This window comes from Oratosquilla oratoria, chromosome 40, assembly GCF_046742065.1.
Source record: "Oratosquilla oratoria isolate Oo_2021 chromosome 40, ASM4674206v1, whole genome shotgun sequence".
In the NCBI taxonomy this organism is placed as follows: Eukaryota; Metazoa; Arthropoda; class Malacostraca; order Stomatopoda; family Squillidae; genus Oratosquilla; species Oratosquilla oratoria.
Genome location: NC_134816.1, coordinates 25,381,089 through 25,401,472, shown reverse-complemented (window position 1 = coordinate 25,401,472; position 20,384 = coordinate 25,381,089). Strand labels below are relative to the sequence as shown.

The following is a 20,384-nucleotide window of genomic DNA, read 5'->3' as shown; positions in this document are numbered from 1 at the left end:
AGCACCTTGGGTGTAGTGTGCTATTGAAATATTGAATAATGATAGGGTAAGTACGTTTGTAAATAATGATAGCTGACTAATTTCTGAAAAGCATGTGAATACTGTATTGTCAAAGGCCATTGTATTTTGTAGAAATCAGTCCATTGAATTTTAGTTGAAATTAACCATTATGAAATGAATATCCTAAAGATTGTATTCATTACTGGACTGATAGAAATGTTTAATTATTTTCACCTCAAGGTCTGTAGAGGTAAGGCTTATATTAACAATATGTGAAAATAAGAGGAAACTTCACTTGACCCACAGAGGCGTCGAGATGCAGCGAGAGGCCCACGAAGCCCCCCACCTCTTGGGGGAGGAGGCGGTGGAGGTGGGCCAGGCAATATTGGTGGAGGAGGAGGGGGTGGAGGTGGTGGTGGCGGCGGTGGTGGTGGTGGTGGAGGCGGCGGTGGCAAGAGGAGGCGGAACAAAAAAAGGAATCGTGGTAGAAATAGAGGTGGAGGAGGAGGAGGAGGGGGCCCACCTGTATCAGGGGGCAATAGGCAGCCCATTGCATCTATGCGGATGAGAATGGATGACTATGCCCCTCCAAAGGTGGGCAGGATGCTCAAGGATTCGCTTAAATCAAGTAGGTGTAAAATTGGTTATCTGTCCTCATTAACCTATTTATGCCTGGAGTTCCCACATAGCTGCCCAAGATTGTCTTGCGTAAACTTGAATATAATCAGTAAAGTCAAAACACGGGCACAAGCAGTTTGAAAGCCATAACCAATCCATGCCCAGTTTCTCTTCATCTGTATAGAATTGTCAAAAATGAGCAAAATTAAAGTTCCCAGACTGCTATACAGGCCTAAATGGGTTAATGCAGTTGCATTGTTTCTACCAAAATAGTGGCTGTTAGGAATATGCTTGACACATCAATATAGGGATGTTCCATTAATGAAATGTAATTGTCTGCTATTAGACTGAATGAGGTTATGGGATACATCATTGTAGAAACGATGTTGAATATTATATATATATACACACATCACTCTTACCCTCAAGCTTCTTAAACTGAGTAGAATTGTCTGTCATTGGTCAGAATTAAAAATGTAGGGTTTTGTCATCATAACAAAGTGGTAATTGCATTTTATAGGATGTCAGAAAATTTAATTGCAGCACATTAATGAGTTTCTTAGCATGCACTTTCAACTCTTTCTCCCCTTTATCTTTTCATTTTTGTATTTATTTATTTTGGTCTTTTTCTACATTCTTTTCTTCTTTGTTGTGTTTGTGTTGTAACTCATCCAAGTACACATAAGTGTGTGTGATAGTCAAGGGGTAAATGTGTTTTGTTCATTCCCATGCCATGTATCTTGAAGATTGTTATAGAATCATTAACCCCAGCAATAGGTGTGTAGATAGTCCTTGTGATAGAATAAAAGGTTGCATGATTTTGTATGGAATTGGTTAAGGTGGCTACTGTTCATTCATTATAAGGAGAATGAAACCAGACCATGGGCAAGATGAATTACCTGTGGGGTGGACTTTTCTATGTTGTATTCTCATGTACCTTGGTACCTGAAGGCAGTATTTGCCTGACCCTATAGTGGTGCAAAAAGGTGGAGTTTGCTGGTGTCATTTGAACAGAGATAGATATGGTGGGAGGAGGGGTGAAGGAGTACTGGTCAGGGACAGAATTGTAAGAAACTGACTGAGTATTGGAAGGGACAGCAGGTATGTTTATATTAGGAAACACATTGTGTGTTCACAGAAAGGACGCTTATTCCCCTTGTGAAGGGGGTTGTTGGCCAAATCAGATGACGCACCCACTTCCTATATGTTAAAATCTATTTAATGCCACTTGGTGTGTACTTGATTTACTTATAACTAGAATGGATATTTTTGAGATTCATAAAGCAGTTAATGGACGTTGCATCCTATTAAAGACTTATGCACACTTGGACAAATGGAAATAGTAGATCAAGATTTTATATATTGTGAGAATGTGGACATGGATGTTACCAAGGGGGGTAGATGGATTTGAGATGAGACTGTGAAGATGTATAGGTATTGTGAAGATGAATAGAATAGCTTGGTAACAACTACAATAAAGCAAACGTTGATGCTTGGTATGGAGGGGGTTAAACAAGGTAAGTTTTAGTTCTTTTGCCACTGAGGTTGTACCAAAAGAAATTAAAAAAGTAGCTCAGTTATTACCTTAAGTTTCAGTGACAGGAAACCCACAATTCCACATCATTTGCGTCATGTACAAGGGAGGGTTGTCACCATATAATGAATTACTGAGGGTAAACCAGCTTTGGCTGTTTGACTCTTCTATGGAGATGCCATGTCTTGCTGTGTTGCTTCGCCCAGTATGGTAGAGGGAAGGTATGACCTATCATCCATGAAGAGCTGAAATGAGGAAGACAGGAAATGGCCACCTCATGATGATGATAAAATGGCCTCATTCAGAGACCAAGTGCTGGCCCATTGAGATTGTACGCCTGAGTAGAGATGGAGTGTTGACAGGATTTGTAGATTAGCAATGCGGAGGTGATTCACTTAAATCTCTGTCTTATAGGACTCCAGCAACCTGATATCCAAAAGGTTAAGGATTATAATGGAGGAAGGGACAATTTAGGTAAGGATATTGGACTTGGAATATATGTGTACATATCATCAGACCCTTTTTCCCCTTGTAAGGGTGGTGAGTGAGTGAGAGGATATTTCCACCTAAATGCCCATTTGTTGTTCTTTCCATTTTAGTTCCTTGTGGATTAAGTCCCATTACTGTCCCCCAGCCACTTCTTTGGTCAGAAGCAATGTAGCAAGACACAGCATCTCCGCAATAAGACATGACAGCTAAAGCTGGTTTACCCACGCAAATTTATTATATGGCGAACCCTCCCCCCTCATCCACTTGCAAATTTACAGAGCTGAAAAGAAATCCTTTTGGGATTCATTAATTCCTAATCCGTTTACTACTGCTCCACTCACACCTGTCTCTTGCTGTCTTCCTTCCCTGATTGATAGATTCATCTTGAACCTAGTGCCCATTGCATCCTAACCACCTCCTTCTTAGTCTTCTCCTTGAGCTTATCTACTTAACTGTATCCTTACACAACTTTCTTTCTTCCATACTGCACTGCCAATTCCCTCCTGTCAACTTTCCATCATATCGTAACACACATGACTATTTACCTCATGCTTATTAAAACCATTACTCTAAATAAATATATGAACAAATCATGTACCAGTTACATGTAACTGTTGTAGATGTTTATTTAAAATCAACACAAAGAATGGTTCTGGCATTTATTGTTTATTTTTTTCTCTCCACTTTTTATACCTATCGCTGCTTAGCTTTAATCATGTCATGCATGCTATTCTCTTTTTCAATATGGTATCATTGCATATAACACTTTATTTTTTAAGATTCTTATATCAGTTGCAGAAAGACCACATGGCAATGGAACATGTGTATGAAAAACATTGGCGAGGACTTTTTACCGCCTCAATATAATTTTTTCATGCTTGCAGCGTGTATATTTTGTGCTTATATATATTAATTTATATATAAATGTGTATACACTTGTGTATACATTTGCATATACATTTATATATATAACTAGATACATTTATATATATATTTCATCCTCAGCACTTCTGCCCATGAATGGGGTCGCCGGCCTACCCGTCATAGGTAGGTTTATATTAGATACCCCTACAACCTTTTGAAGTGGGGAGGTTAGGTGTAGTTTCTCTTCCATTCCAAAAAAATTATAAGCTAAAACATAATATTAGTTTTTATTCTTCTGTGATATAATAAGTGTGTCTTGTTCTCTTGGGCTGCTATGAGTTAAATTGACTTGTTTTATTTTAGCTGTTACTATGTACTAATATTTACCTATATTATTTTTTATATGTAATTCTTTTTACTTCTATCTGTCTATATACCAAGGGTTCTTTCCCCTTTACAATGGAGGTAGATAAGTCAGAGGCACATACCTACTTCCACCCATCCCACCCCCCTCCACCACCCTTTCCTTCCTCTCATCTTGGCTCCTCCTGGATGATGGGTCATCCCTATATCCCTCCCACCCTGGGTCAGAAGTAAGAGGGGGTTTACATAGTCTAACGGTTCGTTGAACGCAGTTCGACAGACACGTGTTTAAAGTGATGTGTGAACGGGGTATTTGGTTGTCGAACACATTGGTTAAACCCCAAATACCCCATTCACACATCACTTTAAATACGTGTCTGTCGAACCGCGTTCGACCACATCAAGACTGCTTCACTCAATTGGCAACCCTTCCCCCAACATGCAGAACAATAGAGGACTGGGAGAAATCCCATATGCTATGCCAAAATATCATCCACACACAGTCACACCCCATCCCCCCCGTGCCTTCTTTTTTACTTAATTTGATTATATTGTTTATTCATATCATTGTACTTTTATTATTTTAAGTTAAGGTTACAGTTTCATAGTTACTTCTCTATTATTGATTAACTTTTTTGGGGGGATAAATTGTCCATTGCTGTGATTGAGTTGGCGACCCTCTTCTTGGGGAAATCTGCTGTAGTTTTTTTTTTTTTTTTTTTTTTTTTTTCCTGTAAATTTACTGGGTACCTTAAGTGTTATTGGTTAATTTGTACATATACAAAACCTGCAAATCACTTTATAAGGTGAGTGATGAGGTTAAAGCTTACATACACACAAAGAGTTACAGAATTAGTCTTGAAAATTAGGTATCCTTTCAAGGGGACATTGTTAACCAGTCTACTGATTCAGGAAAGTTGTGTCAAGAAGTTGGTGTACAGGCCAATTGAAATGAACAGTAGTACCATGTTTAGATATCACCATCTGAACAATAATGGTTATTGCCTTGAATTTTGCTAATTGGAAACCCACAGTCCTGCATCAGTGTGAAGTGGTCTTCAGGCTACCATAGTTCTCTATGGTAAGAAAGTTGGAACTGTTGTCTACATTATAGTGTGGAACTGTTTCTATATCATCAGTTTGTAGTAAGAGGGTGGCATCTGTCAGCATTCCTTGTGCAAAAAGGTGGAGGGAATATAGTTTGCAGAAATCTTGGGCCCTGTACAAAGATCAAGTGTCAGATTGATTGTTTCAGGTTTTAGAAAAGAAGTGAGCATTCAAGTACTGGTTGCAAAGTAGGATGAGAGAAACAAAGAAAAAAGAAGATAAGCAAAATGTAAGATAAAGAAGGCAAAAATTAGGGGCAGAATATAGAAAAAGTTTTAAAAGAATAAAAAGATGTTTTGGAAGGAAGTTAAGAGAGGAAGGTAAGGCGAATCAAGTAGAGAAGAAAAGGTACAGTGGAGAGATGATAACTGAAGAGGAGGCAGGAAGGGGAAGATCAGCAAAGTATTTGAGGGAGCTGGTAAATGTGTTGGAGGATAGGGAGTGAGTGGTGATAGCAGTGGAAGGTCCTGAGAAAATGATAGTAATGGGTGAGGAAAATGGAGGAGAAATAAGAAAAGATGAGGTGCAAGTAGTTATTAAAATGATGAGAGCAGGTAAGGCACCTGAGTTAGATGGGTGTCATGCAGTGTCTGAAGAAGGGAGGTACAGTAATAGTGGACTGGCTAGTGAGGTTGTTTAATGTGTGCCTAAGGAAGGATAGAGGGCTGGAGGAGTACCTATATAATTCTGCTTTACAAAGGAAAAGGGGACAAATGTGAGTGTAGTAGTTTCAGTGTAGTTGGGAAGGCTTATGGGAGGGTTTTAATTGAAAGGATTAGGAGAGGAACTGAGGGAATAATTGATGAGGAACAGTGTGGGTGTATGGGGATGGCCAATGAAAAATGTATTAAGTATGTAATTTATAAAGCACTACAGAAACAAGCTTGCAGTTGCTTCGTAAGCAGAATCAAGACTGATTCCGATGCCAAGCCACACCACCAAGCTCAGATTTGGTGGGAAAAACATACACACTTAATATGAACTATTGGTTCTCACAATAATACATTGAATATACGATAATGAATAAACAATATTACAAATACGTATATAGAACACACAAGGAATATTCTGTGCCACCATTACATGGGTTTAGGGAAGTTGGGGTTGCGTGGATCAAATTTTTATGGTAAGACACATGTGAGAAAGCTTTAGCTAAAGGTAAGGATGTTTTTTAGGGCCTTTGTGGATTTGGAAAAGGCTTATGACAGGGCGGACAGGAAGGCACTGTGGGAGGTTTTGCAGATACAGGGGATCATGGGAAAGTTGTTAAGGGGAGGCAAGAGTTTTTTACAAGTGTAGTAGAGCCTGTGTTAGAATTAGAAATAGAGAAAGTGAGTGGTTTGAGGTATAGATAGGACTGCATCAGGAATGTGTCATGTTGCCGTGGCTGTTCAGTGTGTACATGGATGGGGAGGTAAAGCAAGGGTAATGGGCTGGGGATTGGAGATAATTAAAGAAAATGAAAAGTTAATGAGATTAAAGAAGATGAAGAAAAGTTGGTGAGCCAGTTGTTGTTTACTGATGATGTTATGCTTTTGGCAGGGTCAGAGGTGACTAAGTTTGGGAAAGTATACAGTAGGAGAGTTGAAGGTTAATGTGGGTAACAGTAAGGTCATGAGATGTACTGTACAAGGGGAGAGGACAGCAGCAATTTGGAACTAAGTCTTAAAGGAGAGAGACTGGAGGAAGCAGATGGCTTTAGGCACTTGGAGTCACATGTGGCTAGAAAGGGAGGAGTGAAAGTAAATTGTAGATTGAGAGAAGCAAGTAAATGCCTTGTGGGATTGAAGAGTGTCATGAAAAATATGCATTTGGGAATGGATGCAAAGAGGAGCCAATATGAAGGGGTGATTGTGCTGACAGCACTGTATGGGACAGACAAGGAATTTAAGAGAGGAAAAGTTTAAATGTGTTTGAGATGATTGCCTTTTGACTTTGGCTACCTCCCTGATAAAGTGGGGGAAGCCTTTGGTATAGAGATAGAAATCTTGGGCCCTGTACAAGTATCAGTTTTAGATAGATGTGAGCATTTTGAGGGGCTTTGTAAATGGGTGACGGAGATAATTGTTGGACTTTTAATAACATATGTACACCTCATGGAGGTACCCATTGTCAGCACCATCATTTGCTGAAGATCCATATGAGTTGATTGGGGGTATACAAAATTCTTTAGCATGTGAATATGATTTTCTTCATTTTTCCTTCTTATTTTGATCATAGAAAAAGTAAGGACCAGTGAGGATTTTATAAGACAGCAGATTGGAATGTGTTGTTTATGTTCGAAACTTCTGTGGGATATTCTGTTGTCCAAATGTGGTGGTTGACATGACTACCTGATAACACACAACAAAACCTTAACAACGATAATTGGCTGTGCAAGAACAACTCCAAATGAACATTATACCCAAAAGCCAAAATCATGCCCATAGAGCACCACATGACAATGATAGACACACATTTAGTTAGCCATTGAACTCAATCACTCAACCACATCAAGCAAGAACAGACTATAGAATGCTACAAGAAAATAACCCTGACAGCATACTACTCCATCCACTATAAAAACCTCCCCAGCATCCAACATATCCATCCATAAACGCAGACTATAACAAACCCTCCCATTAAGAACATCAGGCTCAGTACTTCTCCCTAACATCAACCCAGCAAAGAAGAGACAAGTGGAAGTGACACTACCACCCCTATATTCAGCCCATTGCCCTATACTAAAACAGTACAATATTGGGATGGCAGCAGTAAATGCAGAACACATTATCCTACACTGCTCTGCACACACTCACTCCAGACAACTCTGCAAAATCTCTTTTCTGAAGAACCTGCTTGGTGAACCAATTTTCTAAGTGCCTCAGGTCGTCAGCAAGAAAGATTCACAGCAACATGTTTGACATAACTAGAAAGATGGAAGATAGCTTTATCACTGAATCAACATCTGCTTGAAAATGTCTAGATTTCGTAGGCATCTTGTTGAAATTTTTTTTTAGCTGTCACTGAATAGAGGACTTAATTTGAGTTGTGCAGTATTCTTTCTGATGGGGCTTATCTTGGCTGTATTATTATTATTATTAATATATATATATATATATATATTTTTTTTTTTTTTTTTTGCAGTATTCTTTCTGATGGGGCTTATCTTGGCTGTATTATTATTATTATTAAAATATATATATATATATATATATATATATATATATATTTTTTTTTCCTTCCCTCTCACATTCTCTTCTATATGAGAGGATCATGACCCATTAGGACATGATAATTTCTGGTGTGTCACTGGACATGAAACAAGAACTTCATACATCAAACAAAGCTTCCATTATAACAGTGGTTGAGTAGTTCACTTGAAGACATGTTTTGAATTAATTTAACTAAACACTAAGTTCTAAGACTTCATTTTATATCCATGCAAGTTGATAGTTCTTTATGATGGTTGGTGGTCCTACAAAATATGCAGTAGAGCTGTCCAATTTCAAAATCTGTCAACCCCACCCCTTAGGTGATGACACTAGATCTCTGGACTAGGCCTAAGTTCTCTGTTCATCAGCTCCAACTGTATTTCAAACACCTTTTCACACATGAGGAACTGAAAATTGTCAGCTCCTCTCCAACAACATTCAGCAAATTACATAGAAACAGTCCCACTCAAATACAGCGCCAACAACAGTCTGAAATTTCTTCCTGGAAAGATCTGTGGGTGGGCCTGTGAGATGCTCTGTCAGTCAATTGTTCCCGCAAATTTCACAAAATGGAAAACCCAGAGCCCTGCAGTGGATTGACAACAGTTCTCAGAACCTCCTACAGATCTCTGGGAAGAAACGTTGGGCTATTGTCTGTGTTGTATCAGTAGACTGGTTTTGGTCTCGATGGCTAAAAGTTGTGGGTAATAGGGAACAGTTACCAGTGTGTGAAAAAGTTCTTTTGTCTGGAAACTGGGTCAGAACCCGGATGGAGGTGAGGGAGGACTGATAGGTTTTGAAAATGTCAGTTTTGGTGTCCATCTTACATGGGGGGAGGGGGTTGTGGGGTTTATAGCTATGACCAGTTGCCCCTTCATTTTTAGTTTAACCCCTTCCATACGGTGCCGCACACGTAGGCGTCATGGACTTAGATCTCGGTGGCAGCAGCCAATGCCAGCCGTACGACGTGTCGTAATAATACTCACATCATAAAATATAGTCACCGCTTATATCGATCGTTCTCTCTTCACCCGTGAATTTTGATAACCATAGAAAATGCGATTACAAAAGAATTAGAAAGAATGTCATTATGGAGGGGCGACTACAATAAATATAATCAAGACACCGATATGGCAGCCTCGCGAATACACTCGCTCCCCATGACGCCTACGTGTGCGGCACCGTATGGAAGGGATTAAAGGTTGGTTAGCTGAAATTAAATGACATGATTAGTTGTTCTTTTCCCACATTAGGCAATGAGATGGAGCATGTTGTGGTTCGTGCTCGAAGGGAAGCATCAACTCGCACCAAGGATATTTATTGGACTAAAAAACTCTTGGATGCCGAAGTTACACAAAAAGACAGGTAAAGATTTTTAATAGATATCTGATCCTTTATTACTGTAATATGCCTTATATAAAATTAATTTCTTTATCAATGATATTTTCATGCATAGGAATAGCATCACAGTTGATGCTCAGTAGTATTGTATGAAAATTATGTGATAGACTGACTATTGCTCGCTGGAATTATCATGCTTGTATTTTCCATTGCTTGCCTTGAAATAGATGGCTCCACAGTGGTTTTAAAGAGCTCTATGGAGAAGAACTTGGGTACAGTGATGTAGGAGAAGGTAGTGGGGACGGGGGAAAGACCCCAAACGGAAACGAATCCTCCAGGGCTAGAGATGCACGGGACCCACGGGATGGCAAGACGGCTTCTGCCCTAACTTCTCGTAAACCTCTATCTCCATCACAGAGACCCCCACGATCACCAAAGGATGCACGAAGAAGGTAGGAATGTGTGTCGATAAAGTTGATTTACAAATTGAAAAGTAGTCTTGTGGATGGCCTACTAGATACCAGTGATTAATTTATCAATTAATTTTAGAACACGAAGCAGATCCCCAAGGACACCCAGGAGAGCGGCAGCAGAACGTTCACCAGTTCGGAGATCACCCAGACGATCCCCACGTCGGTCGCCAAGACGTTCTCCACGTCGAACGTCACGAAGTGTGAGCAGGTCTCCGAGTCGCAGACGTCGAAGAAGGTCATATTCAAGAAGTGCATCACAGTCATCAAGTAGCAGTGGGTCATCTTATTCTAGATCATATAGCCACAGTTACACTTCATATTCTAGATCAAGTTCATCATCTTCATCATCTACATACACAACATCTTCTTCTAGTGGTTCATCCATTTCAAGGAGAAGGAAGTCCTTTTCAAGATCCCCAAGAGTGAGGAGACAGTATTCAGGAACACCTCCAAGAGTAGCTCAGAGAGTTAAGAAACTACCAGCTCCTCCACATTCTCCAAATGAAAAAGTAAGAATTAAACATGTTTCACGACAACAGACTACTAAGAAACTTGTTACAAGAACGGTTAGCAATGTTGTCTTGACAAAAACCCGACACAGTGCCTCACAGAACACCCAAAAAATTATGAAGACAAAAAATAAAGTTAAGCTGAAGGAGGAAGCTGCCGTAAGAGTTCCACGGAAACCTCCGAGACCAGCAGCTGAGGCAGGTAATGGAGCAGTGGTTAATAATTACTTTGAAGACACAGGTGTCGCAGGAGTGGAAGAAGGGCCGGAGTTTCGAGGAACTGGGACTTCACCAAGAGGAACTGAGGGGCGACACATGTTAGACCCCCATCATTATAAAGTCGTACCTCCTGATCACCCAGAGTACCATCGGCCACCACCTCCACCCAGAGACTCGCCCAGATCAGAAGGAGAAGAGTCAGAGTCAGAATCGTCATCAGATGATGAAGAAGCTCCTCGAAAAATGACCCTCTCAGAGCGTTTTGGTAAATTGGCTCAGCTCAGCTCCCAGAGGCAGGAGTATGAGGGTGTCAGAATGAAAATTGTTAGGGAAGGTGGGCAGGACAAGAAAGTATACTTGGAAGGAGGAAGAGTTCATTCACAATCGCCTTCACCCTCCAGATCTGTTAGGACAAGGTCAGCCCATGAACGCTGGATGCGAGAACATGAAGCTGAATACCGGGAATACAGAGAACGTTACGGTGAAGTCAGAACATGGGACCCTCACAGAGACCTTCCTCGAGAGCTTCCTCCCAACTGGGATGATGTCCATGTCCGATATAGGTATTATAAAGAGTCAGGGTACTTTGGTGATCGTTCCATCACTTTAGATGATTATCTGAAATGGGAGGAATGGTGGTACCGATACCGTGATTGGCTAGAAAAATATAACGAAAGTCAAGATGCCGATGGCCGGGATTGGCAGTACAGAGCGCCCAGTTACGAACTCGAGGTTAGGACGCAAACTACAGGTCGTTGGAGAAGAGAGTCGTCACGTGAGGGGGATGATCGTAAAAGAAGAAGATATTAATTGCTGCTGACTTTTGTATAATTTACAGTGTCAAATTTCTCTTCAAATGGTCAGTTTTGTAAACAATTGTTCATGCCTTGTAAATCTCAGAGACCGTAATATATAAATGCTGCAGTTGGCATTCTTGATATTTTAAGTATATATTGACTATACCCACAATCATGTTTAACTTAATTATAAACTGCAATTATGTTTTGCATAATTATAATCAGGACAAATGTAACATTGATATGTTATGTACAGCATGTACATATTTTTTTAACTATATCAAGTTAAAAAAAAAAAGTCTTATTTTTTACTTTACTTCATTTTCTTCTTCATGTTTCTAAAGTAGAACTCCCCAAGCAATATAAAACTAGTTTATGTTTCATACCTCTGGTAGTATTCCTACTTCTCTAGAATGTCTATGATCAATAATTCATGCTCACTCCTCCAGTTTATAGTGAGGGGTAGTGTGTACAGTATGCTTCACAGAAAGAAAGTGTAATCCTATTTTAAATTTGTGTTTTTGTTTCATTGCCTCCTCTGTCGTGAGTTAACCGGTGGCTTGTACTTCTTTGTTAGCAATGGGCAATACTTCTCCCTCTGTCCACTTTGATTTGCTTCTCCAGAAATTTCAAATCTTCATTTTAAATTCCTCGTTACATATCTGCGTCTGGTGTATCTTACGGGGATTGCCCACCCTCCTTGACTTGGTCTATAAATGCTAGATATTTTGAGAATAATCCATAAAGATTAAAGTACATCATCTAGTGTTTTGTTGTCCTTGCTTCCCTGCCTTCGTTCAGTTTTGAACTTTTCACAGTTTTCTGTTTTATTACTGTGGCTTTGCACAAGCCATTTCTATGTAACCTGGCTTAAGTTTGTGTGAGTGTTTTATAAGTAATGAAAAGAATCTGAGAGGCCATTATCTCCTACACAAATATCTGCCAAGGCTCTAAAACTTGTACTTGACAGAGTGCTTCTTCATTACCCATTTCTAGGCTCTTGATCAGATTTCAGATGAAGTCTCTAACTTTACCTCCTTTGAATGTATGTACCTTCCGTCATGTGTGATAACTCTGTATCAGTCTCGCTTTTGTTTCTTGGAATTCTATTTCAGAAATAATGCCGTCTCCTCGGTCTCTTCTGGGTGCTGTACCAGACCCGTTTATTATCTCATAGTTTCCAGTCTTGGTTGATTGTTGCATGCAGTATCTAATCATGCTTCACCACAACTCCTGTCTTCTTTTATTCTTCCATCTCCTATTTCTTATTCAAAGAAGTTGGTTTAGACATTTAAATTCAAATCCTGGGCTCTGGTTGCATGTCTACATACTTGTTGGGACCAATTCCATACCTCAAAATTCTTTTCTTCCTATCTTTCTCACATGCTGACTATGTTTTGGTGTTCCCTCGGCTTTTTTTTAACACCATCAAACTTGAGATGAAAAGGAACAAAGCGGTCTTTTTGCAATTTTTGTTATACAATATGTAGAAGCAAATTACATTAATGTGTGTTTTCAAAATACCCTCCCCAATCCCCAAAGAACGGAAAATTGTTGCACAATTTCCTACAAAACCTACACTTGTTTTTAGATAGGACACTAGTATATCCCGTCATACACCCAACTGTGTATTTACCTAGTGTTTTACATAAGAGATTATTTTTATAGTATCCTATGTTATGACCATATTTCATCGTGATATATTCATGAACTCTTGTATACCTTGAGCATACATCTCATCTAGTAATCTATTCCATTTATTTACGATAACTTAAAAGCCAAATGAGTATTTCTGTTGTAGGATGAATTTGTCCCCTCATTTTTCCCATTAACAGGTGAGAAGTATTTTTAGGTTACATAGGTTGACAATGCCAGCTCTTCTTCCATGGGGACCGTTGCACCGTAGAAGTCGTAAATGAAAAGATTTAAGAAGAGCAGCGAAAAGGTGGGATAGTAGAAGTTGAAAATTTGTAGGTGAGGAGCTATAAGTAGAGTTGGTTAGCTAGGTTAAGCTCCTTTATCCAGTGTGTTTAAACAGTCAAGTGAAGTAGGACCTGCCATTAACCATTGGGGATGAGACCAGAGCAAAGCCCAGTGCACTAATGTAATGAATGTAGTCATTTGTATTTATTTTCTTCAAATGCCTTTGTACAGTGCTCTTCTGTTGTCCATGTCTCGTCTTTCCTCCAACAGTGTTACTATTTGTTATTGACATGGATTTCACAGACTGGAGGGGACTATTGAATACCTGAAAATGATGGTGGTCCTGCAAGATGGGTATTGGAGATAATCATCAACTTGACAACACCTTCACTTCCATCTGGTGACACAGAAGTTGCCTACACAAATGAAACATGGACAGCAGTCCAAAGTTTCTTCCTAGGGAAACATGTGGAAGGGGGCTAAGGACCATTACTGGGGCTCTGAGTTCCTAGTCACTGAACCTTGAGGCAACAGTAATCATATATCACTGACTGGAAACCTGTAGTCCCACAGTAACAAATAGTACTCCCCAAGCTTTCCTGTAAATTTCTTGGAAGAAACCTTGTACCATTGTCTGTTGTTTTTGTGTGGATCCATTTTTGTGACCTGCTAGTAGGGAAGAAGAGGGAAGCAGGTGTTGGCCCTCAACTCCTTACATGAAAAAATGGAAGAAAGATAATCAAAATTGATTGAGATGTAATGCAAACTCCTCATGGAAAACTCCAAATGGGGGTGGTGTTGATGGGATTTGAAGACGAGTGATAAATAATTCTGTCCATTGTATTGCAAGATCATCACAAGCAGGTACTTAGCATTGGTCCCTCCAGTATTGTGAGGTATTCAGAGTATGACTAACCCTTTAATTTCAGCACTCATTTTGTGGCTCCTCATTGTACCCTCCCTAATCTTAATACAGCATCATTTATTTTGACATGGGCCTGGGCTGCCACAGTGTATTATCAGGGTTCTGGGTTAGGATTATCATGTTGGCCCTAGCCATATGTTCAGAAGCAGTTATTGGGTATAATATGTCTATGTGCACATGCTGTCCCTACTTTGTTGTTAATGTGGCTTAAAGTTTGGTTGGCTCCATTTTTGGGGTACATGAGGTTAGTACCAAATGTTGCTTTATGGAAGTCTATCAAAAGAGGCTGAAGAGTGCTCAAACTGGAGGACTTCTTCCTAGAAGACTGACTGCTGCCTCACTGCCCCTAGAGTTACCTCCCACCAGAAATTTCATTGCTGAGTTTGAGGTAGCAACTGAGACTTGACAGTATATTCAGTTACTGTCAGAACTTCCATTCAACAACCTAACACCACTTAACTCTTCCCATTACTAACCCAATCCTCCAGCTGTAGTGCATATGGCAGTCTGGGCAGATAATGATCTCCAGAAGCCCAAAGTCACATTCACACACTAGTTGGTGCAGGCCCAGCAGTCACCCTACACTGGGACTGAAGGGAGCAATGCAACTCGGCAGCAGCCTGCATGACTGAGCAGACCATTTTAGGATACATTCTCCTCACCCCCACATGGAGCAAGAGAAGGTGCTGTAAACATAGCCCTCCTTATCCTCATCTGGTCGGGGAGCTATTCCCCAGTAAGATCACCTTCAACTGGAGCATGGATAGTAATAGAGAAGACGATGTAATAAGGATGGAGCAACAGTCCTCCTAAACCTAAAGACCCATTGCTACATCCCTACCCTTCTACAACACCTCTCCATGAACAAAGTGATAAAACCTTCCCCAGACACCCAGAAACAGTCAATAATAACAACATCACATCAATTGCCCCACCACTCTTTAGTTACGTAAATGATTGCTCTCACTGATAAAATTGAATGACCTTGGAGCCAGAGCCACTGAACATCCCCCATTCTACTGACTCCCATCTTGGCCCATGTTGAGATGGGGTGGACCCAAATTTTGATTACCCAAAATACCTGGCCCTGAATACCATCAGCAGACCATCTCTTACTACATCCTGTTAAAGTAAAAAGAGAATTCGTCACTTTTTCACGAGGAAGACCCCACCAAATATGACTGCCAGGGAAATGAATGCCTGATAGTGGAACTGAAATCAAGAACCCAGTCCAAATAAAATCATAAAGTGTTTAATAGCATGTGAGTAAACAATATCTCACAGCTGCAGAATCACACAGAGAGTGTAATAAGAGTATGCAAAACTGAACCGGAAACTGAGTTGAGATCCATGATGAAATGTAATCTGGAATCACAAGTGCAGAAGCACTGGCGTCCATCATTCCAATGTGGACCCCTCCCCCTCCAACATTCCCACCCCAGCAGTTTCACCAAGAGAAATAAAGAACTCAACACAAGAGCCTCCTGCATGACTTTCCACTCCCTCCAGCCTATCCTCCCATTATATACTCACACTCTTCCCCCCTCCCCCCACACGCCATAACCCCCGATCTCATTCTTGCCACCCCAAGAAGACACAGTGCCCCACATTAGTACCCGTGCCACAAAATCACCACCAAAGCAGTTCCATCCAAAGTTCTCTGAGGCCTTTTACATCCTTGCACACCCTGCACAGACCCCATGCCCTGGATCTACAGAAGCACCCCGACAAAGAACATGCCAGACCCACATGTCCCAGTTGACCTCTCATTACCCTGAGACCCAACTAGAGTGAATGGTTAGTGGTTATTCTCTAGTACATCTCCAGAAACAAAATCAACTCCCCACCCTTCCTGCCTGGCACTCGCCAAACTCCCACCTATCAAAAATACCATTGAACAAAGGACACTTCCATACCCTTCAACATAAGCTCTGAAAACCCACCCCAGTCCAAAGTACCTCTCCTCAACCAAAACATGACCTGGCAACACCCATACACATTGAAAGAACCTCTGATGACAGCAACCTACCCCTCCCCCAATCAACCTCACATACCAACCAATTATATCCCTCCAACCTAGACAATAATACACTCAATCCTACAATGACTCATTCCAAATACAGAAAACTTACTGTTCCAACAATTTGCACACAGTTGCATCTTCATACATAAAAGTGATTGAAAAAGCAGGTGCACATGCATGCTGATCCTCATGGCAAATTTATGTCAGCAGTTACCTCCTGAATTCATCCCCAGAATATGGAACTCGGAAAAAAAAAAATCTGTAACAAATAACCTCTGTACCCTCTCTCCCTATCCTTCTGATCAATGACCAACCCATCTAATCCCTTCAAGTAGCTGAAACAGTAGCAAAATTATATCCAAATGCAACATAGTAAATCTTTGCAGCAGAATGGATGGAAGGGACCTTATAAACCACCTTTCTCCTCTTCCTTGACAACCACCAGCCACCAGAAGCATATCCATAATCCTATTACTGCTCCGTCAACAAACTAAAAGACAATACATTGCTGCATGCCAGACCCCCTGATATCCATCCCTCAGTCCTCTCTACCCCGAAAGGACAAAGGCAACCTGGCCAGACTGCAGTGCTGCCACCATCCAGCCATTTTATGGTACTAGAAGAGGCTGGATGACTGCATTGCAGATAGCTGTTCAATATGCACACTTCACCCCATACTATACAACACATTATGGAAGACTGCATTGTACACAATCATGCATGCCAACAACACAACACACTTTATAAAGGATTTGTGGGAAAAACCTCAGGGGGACCAAACTGCTTGGCCAGACAGTTTAGAGAACAACAACAACAACAATCACCTTAAAGGAACCCATCATCTTCCCTTTGCCCAAACCAGGGAAAGATAGAATTTCCTCAAACAACTACCCAGTTACCTGCACAGAATGCTTTGCAAACTTAGAAAAAAATTGTCTCATTACAACTTTCCTGAAGAATAGGACACTAGTGTCTCACAAGTGGCCTTCTTCACACAACCGTAGATGATCCTTGTACCTTTCTATGAGGTAGCCCCAATACTATACTACACATCCTACAAAAATGCCCAACTTTATCCCCATCTCACCTCAAATCTCTCTCTCTCTCTCTCTCTCTCTCTCTTTCTCTCTAAATTTAACACCTTCATTCAGTGAACCTCTTTCATCTTTCTACTCAACTTAAAGAGACATTTTTTCCAAGCTATGATTGTTCCACATGTACATTCTCAAACAGGACATCACCATTCCCATAGCAGGGGAATAATGCAACCCCATGTGTACCGACCTCCAACTAACTAAGCCAGTACCATGAACTCAGAAATTCTTTATGGTGCAATGTTGTTCATAAGGATACAAGAGTTAGTTGTCAGATGGCACAACTACTAGAAGATATTACAATCTGAGAGTAATTATATTATCAAACAATATAAACATAAAGGACAACATAACACAAAAGGGAGGCTTTTAGTTGGTACCATGGGAGTTTTATTTTGAATATATACATGCATAATGGGACAGGAGTAAATACAAAGAAGGGTAGTGAATGGTGGGATGATGAAGCGAAGAAGTTTGTAGAAGAGAAGATTCACAGATTGGTTGCAAAATAGGACGAATCATATGAGAGGTATAAAGAAAAGAAGAGAAGTAAATCATGAGATTGAGGAGAGTAGATGTGAAATGGGATAAGAATATGACAGAATATTTTGACATTAATAAAAAGGTGTTTTGAAAGGAAGAGGAGGTGAACCAAGTAGAGAAGAAAAGGTAAAGGGTGCAGATGGAGAGGTGATATTTGAAGAGATAGCAGAGTATTTTAGGGAGTTATTAAATGTGAAGGAGGATAGGGAGGGAAAAGTAGTTGCAGTGGAAAGCACTAAGAAAATGACTGACAAATGAGAAAGATGTAGAAGAAATAAGAAAAGATGAGGTGAAAGTTATCAAAATGATGCGAGTAGGTAAGGCATCTGGGTTGGATGGGTGTCATGTGGAGTGTCTAAAAAAGTGATGGTGAACTGGCTGATGAGGTTGTTTAATCTTCATCTAAAAGAGGGTAGAGTGCCATAGGATTGGAGGGGTGCATGTATAGTTCCACTTTACAAGGGAAAAGGGGACAAGTGTGAGTGTAGTAGTTTCAGAGGGATCAATTTGTTGAGTGTAGTTGGGAAGACTTATGGGAATGTTTTGATTGAGAAGGTTAGGAGAAGAACAGAGGGAGTAATTGATGAGGAACAGTGGGTTTAGGACAAGTAAGGGTTGCATGGATCAGATTTTTGTGATAAGGTAGATGTTTTTGGGCCTTTATGGATTTGGTAAAGGCTTAGGACAAGGTTGATAGGAAGGCACTGGAGGAAGTGGATAGCTTTGAATACTTTGGGGTGAATGTCACAGGAAAGAGAGGAGTGGAGGTGGAAGTAGAATGTCGATTGAGAGAAGCAAGTAAGTGCCTTGTGGGATTAAAAAGTGTAATGAGAAATAGACATTTGGGAATTTATGTTAATAGGAGATTTATGAAGCAGTGATTGTACTAACAGCACTGTATGGGGCAGAAACATGGAACATAAGAGAGGAAGAGTTAGTTCATTAGAGTTGAAATGCCTGAGAAGTATGGTAGGGGTTGCTAGGCTGGATAGAGTGAGAAACAAGGTGTGGAGGTGGAAAGGGAATTGGGAGATAGAGTTGATGAAGGAGTATTGGGATGGTTTGGACACATGGAAAGAATGAATGAAGAAAGATTTGTAAAAGAGATGAAGAAGGCAGATATAGAGGGACTGAACATGAGGGGACGACCAAGAATGAGATGGATGGATGGGGTCAAAAGGGCATTGGGAAAGAGGGGAATGTCTGTTGAGGAAGGGAGAAGACAGATGGGGGTGAGTGGAGAATGGTTGTGTATGGATGAAGCTGTGATGCATGACACACCCTGAAGGGATTTCTCCCCATCTTCTCTTTTTCTCATGGGGGGGGTCACCGATTAAATGAAGTGGCCTTGCAGTGGATGTGCTGTCTTGCTGCATTGCTTCTTACCCAGGGTATTGGGCAAGATGCAGATATGACCCATCATCCAAGAGGAACCAAGAAAAGATGGAGGGAGGAGGGATGGTGAATGTGAGTGGAGTATGTGGGGATGAATTGGGTGAGAGTGAATATATGCCAATGATTTTGGGTACTTCCCCAGTAAGGGGGGAAAAGCCCTTGGTATATGTAAGTATAATGGGACTATTGACCTTTTACTTCATATTAAGCATGCCAGATACCATGGAAGTATGAAGTCTACATAAGATGAGAGGACATGAAAAGTTTTCATGTAAATAATGCTGGAAAGAAGCAAGGTGGGGATGATTGCATGATACAAATGTGTTCGAGGCAATAAATTTGTATATTAAGATGTTCACTAGTAAGGGAGTTGAATGAAAGGGTGTTGTTAACTACAAACAAGTGCATAAATGAAGGTCACACCTTACTTTTTAGATAGAGCTATAGGCTGATGAAATAGATTACCAGCAGTGATGCATGCCCAAGGTATATGGGAGTTAATGATTTATGATGATAGTCATGAGAAGGAGAGTACAATAGCATTTATCCAATGAAACACTACTGGGTAAATAAGCACACGCACACCCACACATACACAATATTTTTTCTTTCTTTTTTCCACTGTTGATGTGTATTTTATGGCATTATTTTATCTCGTGACTTAGTAGACTGGAAAAAAAATATATGAATATGACTGCGTATATAGTATCCTTTATATGTCAGACAGTAGAAAAAGAAATGACAAGTTGTATATTTCAGCTTGTGTAGTTCCATATGGTATAGATATATGGACTGAATAGAATTAATTATTATATTTGTTCTTATAAAATACATATTTCCCATGCCCATTTTTTTTTTTCTTCTTTTTGTCTATTTATGTATTTAGAGTTGTATATACATTATCTTGTTTAGATTTATTTCTAATTAATAGTGATAAGATTTTTAGGTAGTTCTTCAAATTATTATAGAAAAA

The 20,384-nt window shown here is 40.2% G+C and overlaps 1 protein-coding gene across 4 annotated transcripts in view; it reads left to right on the top strand.

Moving 5' to 3' along the window:
• The window catches only part of LOC143020691 (uncharacterized), a 27,772-nt gene extending 7,388 nt beyond the window's left edge, over window positions 1-20,384 (top strand). For 3 of the 4 annotated variants that reach the window (XM_076177326.1, XM_076177327.1, XM_076177328.1), the window contains exons 3-8: window positions 307-628; window positions 2,567-2,626; window positions 3,647-3,688; window positions 9,423-9,534; window positions 9,738-9,962; window positions 10,060-20,384. In XM_076177326.1, coding sequence (XP_076033441.1) covers window positions 307-628; window positions 2,567-2,626; window positions 3,647-3,688; window positions 9,423-9,534; window positions 9,738-9,962; window positions 10,060-11,521 — 2,223 coding nt within the window. In that variant the 3' untranslated portion in view covers window positions 11,522-20,384. The remainder of the gene's footprint in view (window positions 1-306; window positions 629-2,566; window positions 2,627-3,646; window positions 3,689-9,422; window positions 9,535-9,737; window positions 9,963-10,059) is intronic. The other variant, XM_076177330.1, reaches the window with a different exon arrangement.